We start from the raw sequence: 20653 nt of genomic DNA, 5'->3' as shown, positions 1-20653 counted from the left end.
AAAAAAAAATCCCTTTCACCATGGAGGTTCCATTCTAATTCATGAGAAGAGTAGAGGCAATAAAGGATAAGATTTGCTATGAAGAAAATCAGAGCATGAAAACGAAAGAGGAAAAGACTAGGGTTGGCCCTAGCCGGTTTGGCTCAGTGGATAGAGTGTCAGCCTGCGAATTGAAAGGTCCCAGGTTCGTTTCCGGTCAAGGGCACATGCCCGGATTGTGGGCTCGATCCCCAGTGGGGGACTTGCAGGAGGCAGCCGGTCCATGATTCTCTCTCATCATGGATGTTTCTATCTCTCTCCCTCTTCCTTCTTCTCTGAAAACTAATCAGATAGTCTTGGCTCTGTCTGATCAAATAAAAGGAAAAAGTCTTAAATATAATTTATAGTATTTTCCAAGTGGCTAGGTAGGGGCTCTTTCTGACCATGTTGCGCATGGTACCCAGAACACTTTGTGATATTTATCTGAGGTCAATAAATATATGCTAAAAAAAAAGACTAGGGTTAGAAAGGATTTGCAATTTTAGAATAGGTTGCCAAAATATTACATTTACAGAGAAACACAAAGGAGGTGAAAGAGGGATCTTCATAGCGACTAAGAAAAGAACAATACCAAAAAAAAAAGGAAACGGAAAGAGCAAAGGCTCTCTGGCAGGAGCTTGTCTGGTATATTCAAGGAATCCAGGTTTGCTGGAGTAATCAAGGGAAGAATAGTTGGGAAAGAGGTAGGGGGACAGACATTTTTTAGTCTAAGAGAGGGAAATTTGTTGGAATGTTTTATGCAGAAAAGGTGTGTGGGCCTAATACTTAATTCAACAAGTATTGGGTGATTACTCATTGTTGGCAACACAGCAAAAAAAAAAAAAAAATTAAGACAAAAAATGCCTGCTCTCGTAAAGCTTACATTTTAGGAACACAATAAAGAAAACCAGGAACTTTTTAAAAAATATATTTTTATTGATTTTTAGAGAGAAAGGGAGAGGAATAGAGAAATAGAAAAATCGATGAGAGAGAAGTATCATCGATCAGCTGCTTCCTGCACACCCCTCACAGGGGATCGAGCCTGCAACCTAGACATAGGCCCTGAATGGGTATTTATCCCACGGCCTCTTGATTCCTAGGTCAATGCTCAACCGCTGAGCTACACCGGCCAGGTGAAAACCAGTAACATTTAAAAATATTTTTTGTTAGAAGGTAATAACTGCTATGAAAAAACCAGAAGGCAACAGAGAGTGTTAGAAGAGATTATGGAAAACTGAGTTCAGTGACTGGGCTAGCAAAGACAAGTAAGGAAGTTAACAAGAACATGAAGAATACTAGTGTACCAGAACTTAAGCAGGTGACTGGGGAGAATAATACAATATGTAATAAAAAAGGGCTAGTTAGATACTGGAGGGTCTTTAAGCCATTATAATGGCTTGTGCTTTTACTTGGTCCTTCCCTGACCAGAGAACTAAGATGGTGGTGTAGGTAAACACAGTACTCCCTATTTCCCACAACCACATCAAAATTACAACTAAAATACAGAATAATCATTATTCAGAACCACCTGAAAGCTGGCTGAATGAAGTCCTACAACTAGAGAAGAAGACAGCATATTAAGACTGGTAGGAAGGGTGGAGGCGCAGAACAGGTTGGTCCAACACCCAGCCCCACACCAGACCCTTCAGTGCCAGGAAGAGAAGTCCCCATAACTTCTGGCTGTAAAAAAACACCAGAAAATATTGTGGATGAATGACACAGAGGCTGCTGGAGTCCCAGCAGTTCCTTTAAAGGGCCAGCGTATGGACTTACTCCCTCTAAGCTCCAGCAGTTGGACAGCGGCTTGGGGGGGGGGGGGGGGACAGTGGTCCAGGGACATAAGGGGAGGAACTGGATTGTCTGGCACCAGGACAAGAACTTGGGAGTGGCTTTCTCTTGGATAGGGGTGCTCACAGGTTCACTGTTCCTATGCTGAGAACTCTCCTGCCAAAGAGCTAACTGGCAGGCGCCATATCTGAGTCTCGCATCAAACTGGCTCACAATGTTCACTCCGCTCTGCTGATTCCCTGAGACCCCACCCCACCCAACTTGCAGCCCCACCTAAGCTGTTTGAAGTGGCTTTTCCATATGAATGGCCTGCTCTGGCTCAGGCTTCAGACTTTCCTAAAATCTTTGAAACAAGCAGCAGCTGGCATCAACATGCCTCATACCTATCAATAAGAGGGAGGCCCAAGGCCCAGCACAAACAATAGCCTGCCTTGCTTCACAGCTTGGCCTCTCCTGGGCACTTCCAAGCACAACACAAGTAGCAGCCACCTGCAGATCTCTGTGTAGCAAGGCTAGGTGGTCCCAGGCAGTGGCCAACTCTGCACCTCCTGGGAGGCCCCAGAGCCAGTGCACCCAGTGGACAGCTTCAGACCACACCAGATTACAATGCTACACAAGCGACACACTCAAGAGGCAAACTCAGCCCTAGCTGGTTTAGCTCAGTGGATAGGGCATCGGCCTGTGGACTGAAAGGTCCCAGTTTGATTCCAGTCAAGGGCACATACCTGGGTTGCAGGCTTGATCCCCAGTAGGGGGCATGCAGGAGATAGCCAATCAATGATTCTCTATCATCATTGATGTTTCTATCTCTCCCTCTCCCTTCCTCTCTGAAATCAATAAAAGATATATACATTTAAAAAAGAAGTCCCACTGAAGCAAGTCCTGTCTCCTACACAGCAGCTCTTCCACTGTAGTTGCAGCTGGTCCTAACAGTCAATTGGCCTGGAAGTCAATTCCTCTGAGTAACACCAACAGCAATAAAGGCTCAACTACAAGGCTGTGCACACAGCCCACACAGGGGCACACTTAGATTGCCCAGCTCAGATGACTAGGGAGGCTGAGTCACTGTGCTCAACAGGGCACTTACTATACCAACTCCAGGAGACATAGCACTCTACCTAGTACACAGAAGCAAACACAGGGAAACAGACAAAATGCAGAAACAAAGAAATATGTCACAAATGAAAGAAATGTAATCAAGCAAACAACTTGATACAGAGTTCAAAACCAGTAATAAGGTTACTCAAGGATCTTCATGAGACTTTCAAGGATCTTAGTGAGAATGTGAAAGACATGAAAAAAGACCAGTCAGAAATTAAGCATACACTAAACAACATAAAGAATGACCAACAGTAGAGGATTCTGAGAATCAAAATCAACAATTTGGAATATGAAGAAGCAAAAAACACCCAGTCAGAAAAGCAAAAAGAAAAAAAGAATCCAAAAATATGAAGATAGTGTAAGGAGCCTCTGGGACAACTTCAAGTGTACCAACATTCACATTATGGGGGTGCCAGAAGGAGAAGAGAAACAGTAAGATATTGAAAACCTACTTGTGGTGAAGGCCTGGGCTGGGGATAGGGGCAGACTGGAGGGAGTCAATGGGGGAAAAAGAGGGACATATATAATACTCTCAACAGTAAAGAATTTTTTTTAAAAATAAAAATCAATGGAAAAATATCCTCAGGTGAGGATTAACAAACAAAGAATAAAGAAAAAGAAAAGAAAACCTACTTGAAGAAATAATGACAGAAAACTTCCCCTACCTGATGAAAGAAATAGACTCATAAGTCCAGGAAGCCCAGAGAGCCCAAAACAAGAGGAATCCAAAGAGGCCCAAACCAAAATACATCATAATTAAAATGCCAAAGGTTAAAGACAAAGAATCTTAAAAGCAGCAAAAGAAAAGCAGTTAGTTACCTACAAGGGAGTGCCCATATGACAGTTAATTGATTTTTCAACAGAAACTTTGAAGGGAGTGGCAAGAAATATTCAAAGTGATGAAAAGCAAGGACTTACAACCAAGATTACCTAACAAAGCTATCATTCAGAATTAAATGTCAGATGAAAAAGCTTCACAGCCCTAACTGGTTTGGCTCAGTGGATAAAGCGTTGGCCTGTGGACTGAAAGGTCCCAGGTTCGATTCCGGTCAAGGGCATGTACCTTGGTTGCGGGCACATCCCTAGTGGGAGGTGTGCAGGAGGCAGCTGATCGATGTTTCTCTCTCATCGATGTTTCTAACTATCCCTCTCCCTTCCTCTCTGTAAAAAATCAATAAAATATTAAAAAAAAAAGCTTCAGACAAGAAAATGCTAAAGGAGTTATTCACCACCAAAGCAGTATTACATAAAACGTTGAAGGATATTCCTTAAGAAGAGGAGGAAGAAGAGGGAAAAATAAAGATTAAAGCCGAAACCGGTTTGGCTCAGTGGATAGAGCGTTGGCCTGCGGACTGAAGGGTCCCAGGTTCGATTCCGGTCAAGGGCATGTACCTGGGTTGCGGGCACTTCCCCAGTGGGGGATGTGCAGGAGGCAGCTGATTGATGTTTCTCTCTCATCGATGTTTCTAACTATCTCTCTCCCTTCTCTCTGTAAAAAATCAATAAAAATATATTTTAAAAAAATAAATAAAATAAAGATTAAAAATATTGATAATAAAGTATCAATAAATGCATATCCATCAATAATTCAATCTAAAAACCAAAATATACAAAAAGGAATCTAATGAACAAAATAAACTGATGAATAAAATAGAACTAGAGGCGTGGAAACATGGAATAGACTAACTAATCTCAAAGGGAAAGGGGAAGAGATTAACCAAAGAACTTATATGTATATATATATGCAATACTTATGGACACAGAGTGGTGAAGTTCTGGGGCGGGGCGGGAACTGGATGAATGGGGGGGGTGGGGGGGACATCTGTAATACTCTCAACAATAAAGTGTTTTTTTAAATGTAGAACTATGTACCCAGTGAATTTGACTCACTTAGTGATGTTAGACAGGAAACAACTCTTCCATCATGTATCTAACCATGTCTCCCTGTTAATGAAGTTTCATAAAAGCTCATGGTTTTGACATCTCATCATATAGGGCCTTTAATTCTGATGTCTCCCCAAAAGTCTTCATTCATTTCTATGTAGCTATATCTCAGAATTAAAATTAATCATCAATATGCATTTATGGAGCAGTCTGTATGTGAGCATCTCTGGAGTGATTTAGTCATTAAAATAAAATAAAAGATATGAACAGTAAACCAGAAAAAGCAGCATGTGAATTAGCAAGTAAGTACAGCAATATTTAGGTTTAATTTTCTGGGACTAAAGCAGCTTTGCCTGCTATCAATTTGGTTCAATAATGACTTTTTCCATTAGCAAGTTCAACAATGAAATGAGAAATATTCACGTTCACCATACCTCATTATATATACCATTAAACCAAACCGTAATACTGACTTAAGCAGATATCCTTAACATTCTACACTTTAAGAGAAAATGAACTGCTCAATCAGCCAAATGCGGTGCTGATTAGAGAAGTTTCTAATACAAACTGAAAGCAAGAATTGAGGATGAACCTGATGAAACTAAGTACGGCAGTTTTAACCTTCCTGGTATATATTTTTAGCAGAGGCTGTACAATGCAATGGAAGGGATCTGCTTCCCTCCATTTATGGGAGCATATGCTTCCACAATGAATGTTATTTTGGAAAAAGAGTGGCATGGCACCTTGTTTTGTCTCCAAGGCTTAGGGCAGATCGTGGATGCCCCCTTGGCTGTCTGTTTTGTGTATGTGAAGGGAGAAAACAAGGCTTTACTGAAATGTGAAGATCCAGGAGAATTTACATAATAGCTGCTGCCATGGAGAACTGGGCTCTGTGCCAACTGTTCTCTAATTTTCTACTACAAAATAACTCTAACTCAAGTAGCTTCCAAAGTAAACAACCAATATAAAGGTAAGGCAACAGAACTCCATTCAAAGCACGTTCTGGAAATACCTATATACCATCAGATTGCCCTTTTTAAATAACTTTTGTCAAAAAGAACATGAGAATGGAAAGATAGCAGTGGGATAATGTGGACTTGTCATTTGGACCTTTTCATAATTTGGTATAAGAAAGACTACATTCATAGATGGCAAACCCACAAGGTATTACAGGTAGGATGAGAAAATGTGACCATCTCCCATATTTAGCAAACCTCAAGTTCTCTGGGTAGACCTAAGGAGACTAAACATGAAAAATTCATATTTTTTAAAAAAAGGCATTGGGATAAACATAATACCAATAGAAGTAACAACAAAAAATTATCACTTGGGCTCATGTGGTACCTTCTAGTGAATGAGTCACTAAGATGTGTTAAATGCTTTCAAAAATGTTTGACATCTAAAACTTAGTTTTTTAAAACTAAGAATCTAATGTGGGGTTGTTTTTAAATGGAGGTACTATAGACATCTTAGTTTACCACTCACTGTGTTGGGACAAAATACTCAAGGAAAGTTTTTGTTTCATCTAAAAGTTTTTCTTTTTCAGAACTGCAACCTTCACCATGAATGGGTTTTCTAATGTATATACTGAAGTAGTCCTTTATCAGAAAATTAGTGCAAAAGCCACAGGTAATAGCATTACTACCAATAACACAGATTTTTCTTTTTTTTTTTTTTATAATGACTATAAACAATGACTTTGCACGGACATCAGGCATGAGAGTGAATTAATCTAAAAAAATATTGCTATTCTAGAAGGCAGAAAGAGAAAAAATTGGAGAAAAAAGAAGAGAAATATAATATTAAGCTCCTATGTGTCATTAGTGCTCTCATTGACAGTGTCGCAAAAAGCCTGACAAGCAAAGAGAATTGTTCCATTAGGGAGTGAGAAAGGTACTTAAAATAAGAAAGGAAGATTTAAAAATCTAGACTTCTGCAGAATTTACACCAATATTTACAGAAACAGTAAGAGGTTATTTTCTCAATATATTTTTTAAAATATGCATTTGTCAGTCAGGAAATGTAAAAACTAAAAAGAGCACCCTGACACTCAAGAAACATTCATTAGTAAAAGAATAACAAATCTATAATAATAAAAGCGTAATATGCTAATTAAACAGGATGTCCTTCTGGATGACCTTCCGGACAGAGGAAGCCCGGGTGCCAGCCGGGCCAGAGGGAAGTTCAGGTCCCTCCCGGGTGCCTGGAGGGAAACCTGGGTCCCCAGTACCAGAGGGAAGCCAGTGCCAGCAGCCAGGGGAAGGAAGGCCTACTCTTGCACGATTTTGGGGAGCGGTCCTCTAGTAAATTAATAATTACAATATAATGTGATATATGTTAAAACAGATAAATACATGCAATGAAAGCACAAAGGTTAGAGTAACTCTGGGAGTGTTCAGGGAACATTTCACATAATTGGGTGATATCTAATTGGGTAAGTCTTTCTACTCCCTCATCCCTCATCCTTCTTCCTTTCCCTATTATGTACTAAAGCATTCTCTTTTCATTTTTTTTAAAGGAATTCAATAACCTTAACTTTATTGTTGTAATATTTTTCATTTTAATCTTAGATAATTTTCTTCTTGAAGTTGAAACAAAGAAACACTCACCTAGTATGTTTAGGAGAATTTTCACTTGTTTGATAATTTCTAATAGTCATAAGCAATAAACAGATTAAAAAAGTAAAGTTACCAAGTTTCTCTGCCTTTGGCTGGCAATTTTCAGTATCTCCCTGTCATGTCTTCTGTATGCCTTTACCTGTGCAATCAAGGACTAGACAGGGAGCTACAGGATAATCACACTCAGCAATTTTGCTTTTACTGTGAAAGTCACTGATTTCTGTGCATTGTTAGGATCATCTTTCTGCCTTCACATATATTCTCAGATGTTAGAATTATATGTAGCTTAGCTAAAAATAGGTAAAATATTCTAGTGTATAGTATATCCACCATCTGTGCATTTGTGTCAAATATCTCCTAAACTCTGACTTCCTAATATAGCAGCTTTTAAAAATTACATGAACAGTTAACGATCATTGAGTATTAACCTGATAGTAATATATTTTTTCAGAGGGTCTTGTTTTTGCCCTCTGAACACTGTTGAAAGAAAAATTACATTATAAGATAAAATATACAATCTGTATTTCTATGTTTTTACTATAAATTTTGCTTTAAAAGCAGCATTAACAAAAACTGAACTACTTTTGTGAATCAGGGGCTGGGGACGGCGTTGGCTGGGTTTGGTAATGCCTTGTTTTAAAATAAATAAAAGAAAACCCCAAGCTTTCTTAGACTACCAACATCCTTCACAACAGTCAATCTTAGCCAGTGATACTTAATCTTTTTGAAGTCATGAATCCTTTTGAGAAGTTGGTGAGAGCTATATAAAAATACATCCAAACAAAAACACAAAATTCTGCACACACTATCATATTCCAAGGGCAACCACACACACCCAAACCCCTTCAGAGTCCCAGGTTGTGAAGTACTACCTTAGGCTATAAAAAGGAAAAGAGAGCATTCACAAGAGCCAGATACTAGATATAAATTTAATTATTTATATAACCATTTAAGATAGGCATTAGAGTCCCACATTATAGCCCTACCTGATTTGGCTCAGTGGATGGAGCATCGGCCTGGAGACCAAAAGGTCCCGGGTTTGATTCCAGTCAAGGGCACATGCCCAGGTTGCGGGCTCGGTCCCCATTGGGGGGCGTGCAGGAGGCAGCTGATCAGTGAGTCTTTTTCATCATTGATGTTTCTCTCTCTCTCTCTCTCTCTCTCTCTCTCCCCCCACCCCCCCTCTGAAATCAATAAAAATATATTTAAAAAGAAAAAACGCCCTAACCAGTTTGGCTCAGTGGATAGAGTAGGGGTCCTCAAACTTTTTAAACAGGGGGCCAGTTCACTGTCCCTCAGACCGTTGGAGGGCCGGACTATAGTTTAAAAAAAAAACTATGAACAAATTCCTATGCACACTGCACATATCTTATTTTGAAGTAAAAAAACAAAACGGGAACAAATACAATATTTGTATTTGCATGTGGCCCGTGGGCTGTAGTTTGAGGACCCCTGGGATAGAGCGTCAGCCTGCGGACTGAAGGGTCCCAGGTTCAATTCCGGTCAAGGGCATGTACCTTGGTTGTGGGCACATCCCCAGTAGGGGGTATGCAGGAGGCAGCTGATTGATGTTTCTCTCTCACTGATGTTTCTAACTCTCTATCCCTCTCCCTTCCTCTCTGTAAAAAATCAATAAAATATATTTTTTTAAAAAAAAATAAAAAATAAATAAAAAGGAAAAAAAAGAGTCCCACATTATAAATACAACTGGCACAATAAAATAAACCAAATTGCTGTGTACAGTTAAGCCAGTAGTTGAATTTTGTTCTGATTCTATCACCTAAGCTCTTGCCATTATTTCTGAAGAACTAATTCAGATGGTAGTAATACATTCAAATCCTATGCTAAAGTAATTGTTAGACAAATAAATACCTACCCATCACCAGCAGTTTTGCAAGTATACAAACACCTTTCCTCAGAAACCACAGACTCAGTGATTAAGTGTCAACCCATGAACCAGGAGATCAGGCCCCAGTTGTGAGCTCAATCCCCAGTGTGGGGTGTACAGGAGACAGTCAGTCAATGACTCTCATCATTGATGTTTTTATCTATCTCTTATCTCTCCCCCTCTGTTCCTCTCTGAAATGAAAATATTTTTTTTTAAATATCTGTACCAGACAGAGTAAAAAGAGTTAAGAAAAATTAATTATATTTGGATAGCTGGTGAGAAAGAGGGGACAATTTTTTCTTAAGGTTTTTTTTTCATTGATTCTCAGGCAGAGAGGAAGGGAGAGAGAAACAACAATGTGAGAGGTAAACATCAATCAGCCGCCTCCTGCACGCCCCCTCCCTGCATGCCCCTTACCAGGAATAGAGCCCATAACCTGGGCATGTGCCTTGACCAGAAATCAAACCAGTAACCTTTCAGTACATAGGACAAGACAACACCCAACCAACTGAGCCATACCAGCCAGTGCAAGGGGACAATTTTTAATTTACTAACTTGTCTTGTGAGGAAAAACAAGAGTTAATACTTGTATAAAACCATTCATTTAACAAAAGCTCTCAACATATATTAGTGAACTGGATTCTTACAGTTCACTAAAAGATAGGTAATATTATAATCATTTAAAATCTTTGAGTCTCAGTTTCTTCTCTGTTGATTTGTCTATAGTCACACTGTTGGTAAACAGGAACTAAGATTAAAATCTAGGCTTCCTAAACAAGTCCAGTATTCTTTCCACTATGCCACTAGAAGCAGGATTCTGGGTATACTCCATTTAAAATATTTGCCATGATTTTACTAATACAAATACATACATGGTAAGGCTATCACTCACATCTCCTGACAAGCCACAAAGCCTATTTCATTTCAGTCTTATAAAACAGACTATTTTGAAATAACTTACAAAGATTAAATTCAAACTTCATAGAAAATGTATTCAGGTTAGATAAAAATTAATCGAGAAATCCAAATATTGTCACCACATATTGTTGGGAATTCTACTTACTCGTTTTGAAGGACAGTGTTCATTCTTTTCATCTGTCATCTTCCCACTTTTAAGTGCTTTCCTTGGGTGCTTGATAGTTGTTTTTATGGCAGGTCGACATACATAGTTCTCCAAGTTCTTTGGAGGTTTTTTAGTTCTCTTAGCCTGAAGGCCAATTTTCAATTTTAAGTTTCCCTCTGAAAAGTTTGTTTCTTTCACTGAAAACTGTTGCTGTGCATCAGTCAAATCATCATCTTTCCCTGATTCAATGTTTCTTTCCCGATTCCATTTGCGAAGGCCCTCTTCCTCCTTTGCGTTGTTTTCTAGCTCTACTTCTCTATTGCTGACCAATGTTCCAGCATTGATGGCAGAGGGACTCTTTCTTGAAAATCCTTCGGAATCAGAACCCAATCCTAACATAGCAGTATTTCTAAGGTCCATCACAAGTGTATGTTATTACCAAGGAATCCTATGAATATTTTACAGAACTGTGTTCCATAAAAAACAGGAATCTCCAAAACTTGCAACCAGCATCTCTTTCTCTGCAGGACAGACCATAACAAAAATTTATCAGAGTAGAAGTAACGTGAGAAATGAGTATTAAGGGGGAGAGGGGGAACAAGTTAGTCAGAAGAACACAGAATCACAGTTGAAACAAATAAAAATGTAGTTCGAAATGAATTTAAATTCACTTAGTTATGATTAGATTTAAAATTTCAGAGTAAGTTTATTATTTTACAGATATCATAAACAAGCTGAGTGGCAAACAAGCTAGTGCAAATCAATGTTTAAGAACCACTGTTATAACTCAACCAAAAAGCTTCTATAAACACAAGCCTAAGTTAAAAAATAATTTCATATATTTTAGCACTCCTCAGTTTCAAGGAATATATTTCTCCATTTTAGTTGAATAAAATCAATTTCACTACGGGTAAAAGAATCATTTTTGGCTGGTTCCAGTGTTCCAACCTTTTTTTATAAGAGGTTATCAGGCTTTTTACATTAGAACTCTTAGGCTAAAATTATCTCCGTTGTACAATTCAACTCTGAACTTATTCAAAAATATTTCTGAGCATCTATCATGTACAATACCCTGAAAGTACAGTATTCAACAAAACAGATCCAGTTCCTAAACTTACAAGTTTATACTTTAATGAGAAAGACAAAAGTTAAACAACTGATCACACAAATAATTTATAACAATTGTTATAAAAACTTTGAAAACCAGAAATTTATTTTTTATAGTAGTCAGTTGGCATGCTTTAATTCCCCAAATTCATAAAATATTTTTAAACCAGCATGCCAATTTATTTTACAGGAGGTGAGTGGTACACCCTAGCTGAAAATTTGAATAAACTACACAGGGCAAGCCCCTTCTCAAAAACACAGATCCTCAAGAAACTAGATTCCCATATTATAATCAGAAGGCTGACTAGTAAATATAAAACCGAAACAATCCACTTCACTATTCTTAAGGATTGATAGGCTAGTCTTTATTTCAAGCATATATCCCAAACAAGATCCAGCACTACTATCTGGAAAAAGAAGAGAATATCCTTTCCCTCAGAAAGTTCCATTTATGAAGTAGAATATTTTATAGTTTAACTATGTGCCTTAAGACTTTTTTTCCCAATACGATTATAAGATTCTTAAGGCCAAAGACCATATGATAGAATTGTTTTAACTCCTGTAAAGAATTTAGGTAAAGTGTATAGCCCAAATGACTGGCACATAAAAGTTATCAACAATTTACTGTTATTACCATCAATAGTAGTAGCAGCAGCTTTTTAAGTACTGAACAAAGATATTGGCCAATTGACTAAAACTTTTGCTTTGTTCCCACTCTATTCATTCACACAAACAGCTGAAAGAGTAATCTTCCAATCAGTTCATTCTGACAATTCTTTGCTATCTATAATGGCACTCAAGGCTTTACATAATTTGGCTCTAACTATTCAAACTTGTTTACCCTTACTTCCCAACACACAGTCTCTATGTTTCAGTCAAATCAGTTTTCTTTACTGTCCCTAACAAATCATATTCATTTCTGTTTCTGTGCCATGTGTTTTCTTTCCGTTTAAATGTACAAAGTCCCATCTTCTCCATGATGGGTGCACAATCCCGAAATTTGGAAGTCTAAAAATTGAAAGTATCTGCATAATTCACTAATAACAAAACATGCTATGACCTGATCTCGATCCATTTTTGTATTAATTACCACGATTTCTGTGATTAGTCATATATTTCATGGTGAAATATGAACGTGTTAAGGAATGATACTCTAAAAACCACTTTGGAAATGAAATTACCTAATCTATATTATATTATCTTTCTAAAAGCATCAAAAAAACTTTTGGATAATGAATTATTGACCTATGTTCTCAGATCTATATGTAAGCCTGCACTGACCTGATTCTTCCCTTAATATCTATTATCCATACTGGATCACAACCTGGGTAATTTTTTATTCTTGTTCCATATCAGCTGCTTTCCCAAATAGACTATAATTGTAAGCCTGGCCCGGCCGGCATAGCTCAATGGTTGAGCATCGACCTATGAATCAGGAGGTCACGGTTTGATTCCCGGTCAGGGCACATGCCCTGGTTGCGGGCTCAATCCCCAGTGTGGAGCGTGCAGGAGGCAAACTATCAATGATTCTCTCTCATCACTGATGTTTCTATCTCTCTCCCTCTCTCCCTTCCTCTCTGAAATCAATAAAAAAATTATTTTAAAAAAATGTAAGCTTGATGTGGGTAGGAAACTCTTCTGGCTTGTTCACTACATTCCCAGCACCTGGAACAATGAATATCATATATGTTAATACCCAATAAGTAGTAGAAGGAAGGAATGAAGGGATTTTAAGGCCCCCCTATAGCTTCTAATATGTTTGGTATGCAGAAAATGTTTCTCCTTTTTGTTTGTTTTTTGTTTTTACTATGATTTCATCTTTTATGAGGAGCCTGTTTTTTAATTGTATTTTGACTATATTTCATACAAATGGTTTTCTGTAAACTTACTATCATATACTGCACTAGTAATAGCTTTCAAATCATATCTTAACACCTCTTCTAGTTCTGTACCATCAAAACTAGTCTAAGAAAAACAATGTTCACTAATCTCACTTTATATTCCTGACCACTAATATCAAGTGGCCCTTAGAGCTGTAACACATTCCCATAATCTATTCACTCCACCACCACTCTCCTAGAAGCTATTTCACATCATCTCCTCTCACTGATTTTGCTTCCAATATGAGATGGCAATAAAGAAAACTGTCACAAGCTCCCACTGTATTGCACGCACCTGCCTGTACCTGTTTTCCTTCCTATCATTATATATAAACTAGAGGCCTGGCGCAGGAAATTCATGCACTTGGGGGTTGAGGGGGAGGGGTCCCTCAGTCCAGCCTGTGTCCTCTTGCAGTCTAGGAGCCTTCGGGGATGTCCAACTGCCACGGAGAGGGGAGAGGTTCCTGCCACCGCTGCTGCACTTGCCAGCTGTGAGCCCAGCTTCTGGCTGAGCAGCACTCCCCCTATGGGAGCACACTGACCACCAGTAGTCAGCTCCTGCACTGAGCATCTGCCCCATGGTGGTCAGTGTGCATCATAGCGACTGGTTGTTCTGCTGTTTGATTTGCATATTAGCCTTTTATTATATAGGATTGTCTCTATTACCAATCCCACCACTTGAAGATTAAATCATATTCCTGGGATCTTCTTAAGAGCATTATTCAGAAAACTATATTGATGGGCACTTGGGCTATTTCCAAATCTTAGCTATTGTAAAGAACACTACTATGAATATAGGGGTGCATATATTCTCTCTGATTGGTGTTTTGGGGATTCTTAGTATATATTCCTAGAAGTGGGATGACTGGGTCAAATGGCAGTTCCATTTCCAATTTTTCTAGGAAACTCCATACTGCTTTCCACAGTGGCTGCAATAGTTTGCATTCCCACCAGCAGCATACTAGTGCTCCCTTTTCTCCACATCCCTGCCAGTACTTGTTGTCTGCTGATTTATTGATAGCCATTCTGGCAGGTGTGAGATGATACCTCATTGTAGCCTTAATTTGCATCTCTGTGATCATTAGTGGCACTGAGTATTTTTTCATATGTCGATTGGCCATCTGTATGTCCTCTCCGGAGACATACCTATTCAGATCTTTTGTCCATTTTTTAATTGAATAATTCATCTTTCAGTCCCATCATTCTTAACTAAATTCTTCTAAGTGTCAACAATATCTCACAATTCAGTCCAATAACTTCATCTCCCCAGGTTATATCATCAAGTTCTATGGTTCTCAATACCAACTCTACAATGATGAACTCCCAAATTTATACATCCAACTACCTATTCAATGTCGCAACCAGAAACACTTAATAGAAAACTAAAGTCAGTATATCCAAATCAGATTAGTTGTTGCACACCCGCAACTTGCTTCTCCCAGTGTTCCTAATTTCAGTAAATGGCATCCAATTTTTGAGGCTCTCATTGATGTCATTGATTTTATATAGATTTAGCTATATTTTTATTGACTTCAGAGAGGGAGAGATAGAAACATCAATGATGAGAATCAAAGATTGGCTGCCTCCTGCACACCCCCTACTCGGGATCCAGACCACAATCCACACCCTAGCAGGTTTTGTTTGGCTCAGTGGATAGATCGTTGGCCTGTGGACTGAAGGGTCCAGGGTTCGATTCAGGTCAAGGGCACATGCCCAGGTTGTGAGCTTGATCCCCAGTGGGGGGCGTGCAGGAGACAGCCAATCAATGATTCTCTTTCATCATTGATGTTTCTCTCTGTCCCTCTCCCTTTGTCTCTGAAATCAATAAATATTAAAAAATAAAAAAGGTTATTAGGTAAATTTCTGTCATTACTTGAAGCCATAATTTATGATGATGTGTCAACATCACACTGCCCATTAACACTCCCAATGAGGCAGTTACTAAAAAAGTGATTTCTAAAACATGAAATGTAAAACTGAAAGTTGTAATTAAGATGACAAATCATAAGTATGAAAAATCTAACCTCTACATACAAAAGAATATAAACAAAAAAAACACACTCCAAGTAATTTAAAGGGGGAAAAAAACACCCTACAATATAGCTCAAAACAAAACAAAAACTATTTTAACGTCCCTCTCTTATGGCAGCCAGGCTTAAGATATCTCATGCTCTGAAAAGGCAGACACAAAGTAGACCTCACAGTGGATTTCAGTAACCTTAAAAGATTTATAACAACACACATAACTTAAATAGCAATATGAAATTGTTAACTGGAGACATACCACCTACACATATGGTAAAACTTCTCTACTGTTTGTAGGCAGATCATTTTGGGCAGGATTGAATGTGTCCAATTCTTTATTGATAGAGTATAGAAAAAGACTTAGAATAAAAAGCCTCAAGTAGTACTACTAATTCTATAAAAACACAGTTCCTAGCAAAATATATAAGTTATGGATGGACAGAGACTTGACTTGGGGTAGTAAACACACAATATAGTGTACAGATGATGTTTTGTAGAGCTGTGCACCTGAAACCTGTATAATTTTGTTAGCTGGTGTCACCCCAATAAATTCATGTTTTTAAAAAGATAAAGGGAAGTTATGGTCTGTACTTTAAAACACAACTCAAGAAAAGGAAAGAAAAATTGATTTCCATTTTTTTCTTTAAAAAAAATTTTTTTAATTGATTTCAGAGAGGAAGGGAGAAGGAAAGTGATAGAAACATCAATGATGACAGAGAATCATTGACTGGCTGCCTCCTGCATATTCCCACACTGGGGATCAAGCCAGCAACCTGGGCATGTGTCCTGACTGGGAATTGAACCATGACCTCCTAGTTCATAGTTTGATGCTCAACCACTGAGCCATGCTGGCTGAGCAATTATTTTCCATTCTTGATCCTTAAAAGATCCTGAAGAATTTTTTGTTATTATTACAAGCATTACTTTTGTGAAGTATCTCATGCATAGAAAGAGACTATATACATATGTATCTATATGCACAGATATATAGGTTGTCCCAAAAAATGTATACGCACTTTAACAGCTGATAACTCACTTAATTTTCACTCCTTTTCAGGTTTAACTGATTTGAAATAATAGGTGAAGCCAGACTAAGTTTTGAACGAAGAAAACTCATCCTAAAGTGCCACTAGACTTTTTCAAAAGGGGATACATAAAAAATAAAGTTTACAGTATAAAACCAACGAATTGAAGGCACACAAATTCCGAACAAAATGATTCTTGATGTTTGCGATTCCACTGCTTCGTGTTATCAGTAGTGCATGGACCAGAATCGTCATCGGTTTGAAAACAGGCATTGACAAAAAAATTATTCACTTCTGTACATTCTTTTAAATTTTGAAATGAAATGTATGTTAATGAATACTGACTTTAACCTTTTCACAAACTTACATAACATTCTTACACAGAGGCCATGACAAAAAAGATGAGACAATCAGAACATTTTTCTTAAGCTCTCTCTCCATTATCTTGCAGAATCCTATAATCTGTCCTATTGAAACACCTTTCTAATTTTCTTGTTCTTTTAAAAATTCAGTAATTATTTTTAATTTCTAGTACTAGATTCATGGGTAGTCTGTGAAATAACTACTGGATTTTACCCCCAGAAGTGTTTTCTAGGTGCATGTATATCCAAATATGACATTAAGACATTTTTTAGCCAGACCAGCATAGCTCAGTGGTTGATCATAGTAGATCTATGAGGTCACCGTTTAATTCTCAGTCAGGGCACAAGCATAGGCTGTCGGCTTGAGCATGCAGGAGGCAGCCAATCAATGATTCTCTCTCATCACTGATGTTTCTATCTCTCTCTCCCTCTCCCATCCTCTCTAAAATCAATAAAAAAAATTTTTTAATCTTTTTTACATAAACTTACTATGGAAATATATCCAAAACAAGATAAGGAATGCAACCAATGTCTGCCTCCTTTTCAAACCAGAGTTCCTCAATCCAAAAACATCAAATGATCAATCATTCAATATCAAAGTACATTTTTTAGCTACGAAGTTGCATAAAAAGTATGAAGACATTATAGCTTCCTAAGAATAAGTAGTGGCAAAAACTCTGCAATTAAGTTATGAAACCTTAACTCCTAGGAATATGCTTCCCACCTCCTTCCTTGCCCTTTTGAAAGTCCCTACCATCATACAATTCATAGCTTCAACTGGATTAGAATACCTTCAAGGATAGAGGCCATATATTATTCATCTTTTTATCCCCTGAATCGAATTAACTCAATATTTGTTATAACTAAGATAAATTTCAGGAAATGAGCCTCATTTCCAATACAAAACTGGAAAGATAGAAGTTTGAAAATAAAGATAACTAAAAGGAATAAATTTATAAACATTTGTGCTGTATTATATTCTCTTACCACCTAATTCAGAATCACATACTAACACTGCAGAAATAAGTATGCAAAGAAATAAAAATAATTAAAAACATGGATCTTCAAGTTCTCCTTACTGTCAGCATGCTCAAATAAAGTCACAGAATCTTTCATCTTTTCAACTCATAACAGCATACTCACTCCCAAACAAAACTAGAAAAAAAAGGCTTTCAAATGAGACCTGGATATAAATTGGTTCTATTTCATTACAATTTAAGTTCCTGAAATTGTATGCATAACTTGTGTGATTATTCTTATGCTCATTTTCTACAGTTGAGCAAGGGTCTTACACCAGATTCTCAGAAGGGTAAGTGTCCCAAAAAAACTTTAAGAACCACTGATCTGGCACATCAAAACATTCAAACTTCATGCCCTGACCGGTTTGGCTCAGTGGATAGAGCGTCAGCCTGCAGACTGAAGGGTCCCAGGTTCGATTCTAGTCAGGGGCATGTACCTTGGTTGCAGGCACATCCCCAGTAGGGAGTGTGCAGGAGGCAGCTGATCGATGTTTCCAACTCTCTATCCCTCTCCCTTCCTCTCTGTAAAAAATCAATAAAATACATTTTTTTAAAAATTCAAACTTCCAGAGAAATAAAATTAAGTTGGCTTTATTCAAGTCATATTCATAAAGGAGATCCTTACTATAAATTAGCCTTTCGAAGAATTCCTTCAGCCTAGCCAAGGTTTCAATAGCCACAGGCACACATAACAACAATTCCAAGATCCCCCAAATAGTTTACTCACAAATGCCCCCCCCCCCAAAAAAAAGCAAAAGACGACACACTCTATCACAACCTGGCTACCTACCCCGTTAAGAGTCTTAATTAAAAATACACTTCTATCCTTTCATATTAAAATGTCTGGAAGATCTAAATACCCTCCAAACCGAATAGATTTTTTTAGGAAGGTTTTCTAGTTTCAATTCCACACTGACTTGTTTGCCTCGCTCAAGTTAATATATATCTCTGTCAAGACAAGTCCCCCTTCATATGTACTCAGGCTGTTTCAACAGGGTCACCTCGATTATTCTCAGCCTAAGGCAGGACAATTTATTAAGAAGTTATTAGATAAATATTTGTTGACTGAATGAAAGATCCTTCCTCCCAAAGATTTAAAGTTAAGCTGTCAAAATAAAAATTAAGCTGTCAGACCCCATGCAGCTGCTCTGGTACAAGTTATGCTATGAAAGATCCCTCTCTCAAACACACAAGCCTAACTGTCAAAAATGCTCTGCTTCCCCCATAAACAAAAAATAATAGTCATGGATACACATTTTCATACAGGTCAACCTGAGCAAGGACAACATACATTCCATATACATGTCTGACACAATTGATCGGTACCAAATATATTATCCAACCAGTCACATATGCCCCTATCTTTCCAATAAACTCAAGATTTGCCTGTCAAAGACCTTCAGAGGCTCCATTCATTGTATGATGGAAATACTACTTGAGTAGCGGTCAAACCATTGAATTATAATCCCAACTTTGTCCCCAACTTAACTTGTGACCTTGGAAAAATTATCTCGTTATGCCTCAATTTCCTATTCTGTCAAATAGGAGAAAACATCTATCCTACCATTTTCACAGGGCTTTAGGATCACACACACACACACACACACACACACACTGCAAGTGCAGTCTGAAAAATACAAATGCTTTACTCTATTATAAAGTGTTGATATAAACTCAGGTCTGCAAAAAGGCCAAGCATTCTTATACCCTCACAATAATTGTGCTGTTAAAGATGGTCTGGGCCCTCGCATTTACACGATGCACTCTATTAGAGAAACCAACTATTCCCAAGACCACACCTGGCTCTGACAGGCTTCTCCCATCCCTGACCCCAACACACACACACACACACACACACACACACACACACACACACTACCTAGTGTGTCTACAATACTACTGCCCTGACTGCTCTTCCCCAACAAGTAATAACGCACTCGCTCCCAAACCCTAAAATACACACGCATGTCACTCAGCAGGGAACAACATCCCACGTTTTATTTTTAAAATAAGCTAACTTATAGGGGAACTCCATTACCCTTATACAAATACAAGCAAACTCTTCCGGAACACTTTCCTTCCTTACACACACACACACACACACACACAGCCGCTCTATACCAACAGACCATCTGTCTTCTAGACCAAAAACATGTCTTTCCATGTACAAACTAACCAGTAACATTTATTCAACTTAGAACCCTGAGATCGTTCTGTCGTTCGCTGCATGCAGTTCAGCGGGTCAGGAGCACAACAGACCTGACCGTGCAGGCAAACTACCCTCCGAAGATCACTTCTCCGGCCACTCTCCTCCCCGTAACAGACGGAGCCCGGACCCGGGGGGATGCTCCCATCCGGCCCACGCCACACGCGAAATAAACCTGTCAGGGACACGGGCGACTCCGCCTCCGCTGGCTGACTTTCCCGCCCCCCGGCCCCGCGCCAGGAGCCCGCCAGTGAGGGACACCCCTTCGGCCCCGCCAGGAGGGACTTCCCGATGAGCTCAGGATCCCCTGCCCGGCGCTCCCCTCCCCCATTCCCGCCGCCGCTCTCCCGGAGGCGCGGGTCCGGGAGATGACAGGAGCGCCCCGGCAGCCAAGGGCTGAGGAGCGGAGGAACGACTTAGGCCCCAAGGCCTCCCCCGGCGGTTCTACTCACCGTGTCAGAGGCCGAGGCCCAGCGATGAGAGTGCAGGGAAGTGGGGAAGAGGGGACGGCCGCCACCAGGCTCCTCCGCTTCCCCGGGTCCACAGCGGATCCCTCTCGCTTGTCAAGAGGCGGCCGGCGGGGGAGCGGACTGGCGGAGACGGGAGAGAGGAGAAGAGAAAGGCGTGGGGCTAAAGCTGGAGAAACTAAGGGGAGGTGGGTCCCGCAAC

At 39.1% G+C, this 20653-nt stretch overlaps 2 protein-coding genes across 12 annotated transcripts in view; one reads left to right on the top strand and one right to left on the bottom strand.

The window, feature by feature from the left end:
* The window catches only part of ASH1L (ASH1 like histone lysine methyltransferase), a 133424-nt gene extending 112850 nt beyond the window's left edge, over positions 1 to 20574 (bottom strand). For 7 of the 10 annotated variants that reach the window (XR_004973333.1, XM_036343762.1, XM_036343761.1 and 4 more), the window contains exons 1-2: positions 20437 to 20574; positions 10361 to 10881 (exon numbers count right to left, since the gene is read on the bottom strand). Coding sequence is in view for 7 of the 10 variants with exons in the window: in XM_036343762.1 (XP_036199655.1) it covers positions 10361 to 10780 (420 nt within the window). In the remaining 3 variants the exon portion in view is untranslated. Of the gene's footprint in view, positions 1 to 10360; positions 10882 to 20436 lie in introns of those variants that run through there. The other 3 variants (XM_036343768.1, XM_036343771.1, XM_036343774.1) reach the window with 2 other exon arrangements.
* The window catches only part of DAP3 (death associated protein 3), a 30380-nt gene continuing 30044 nt past the window's right edge, over positions 20318 to 20653 (top strand). The window contains exon 1 of one of the 2 annotated variants that reach the window (XM_036343789.1): positions 20318 to 20639. In XM_036343789.1, coding sequence (XP_036199682.1) covers positions 20353 to 20639 — 287 coding nt within the window. In that variant the 5' untranslated portion in view covers positions 20318 to 20352. The remainder of the gene's footprint in view (positions 20640 to 20653) is intronic. The other variant, XM_036343788.1, reaches the window with a different exon arrangement.

The sequence above is a fragment of the Myotis myotis genome, unplaced genomic scaffold (genome assembly GCF_014108235.1).
Source record: "Myotis myotis isolate mMyoMyo1 unplaced genomic scaffold, mMyoMyo1.p scaffold_m19_p_18, whole genome shotgun sequence".
NCBI classification, from domain to species: Eukaryota; Metazoa; Chordata; class Mammalia; order Chiroptera; family Vespertilionidae; genus Myotis; species Myotis myotis.
The sequence above is the reverse complement of the archived record's forward strand: the minus strand, read 5'-3'. Positions and strand labels throughout refer to the sequence as shown.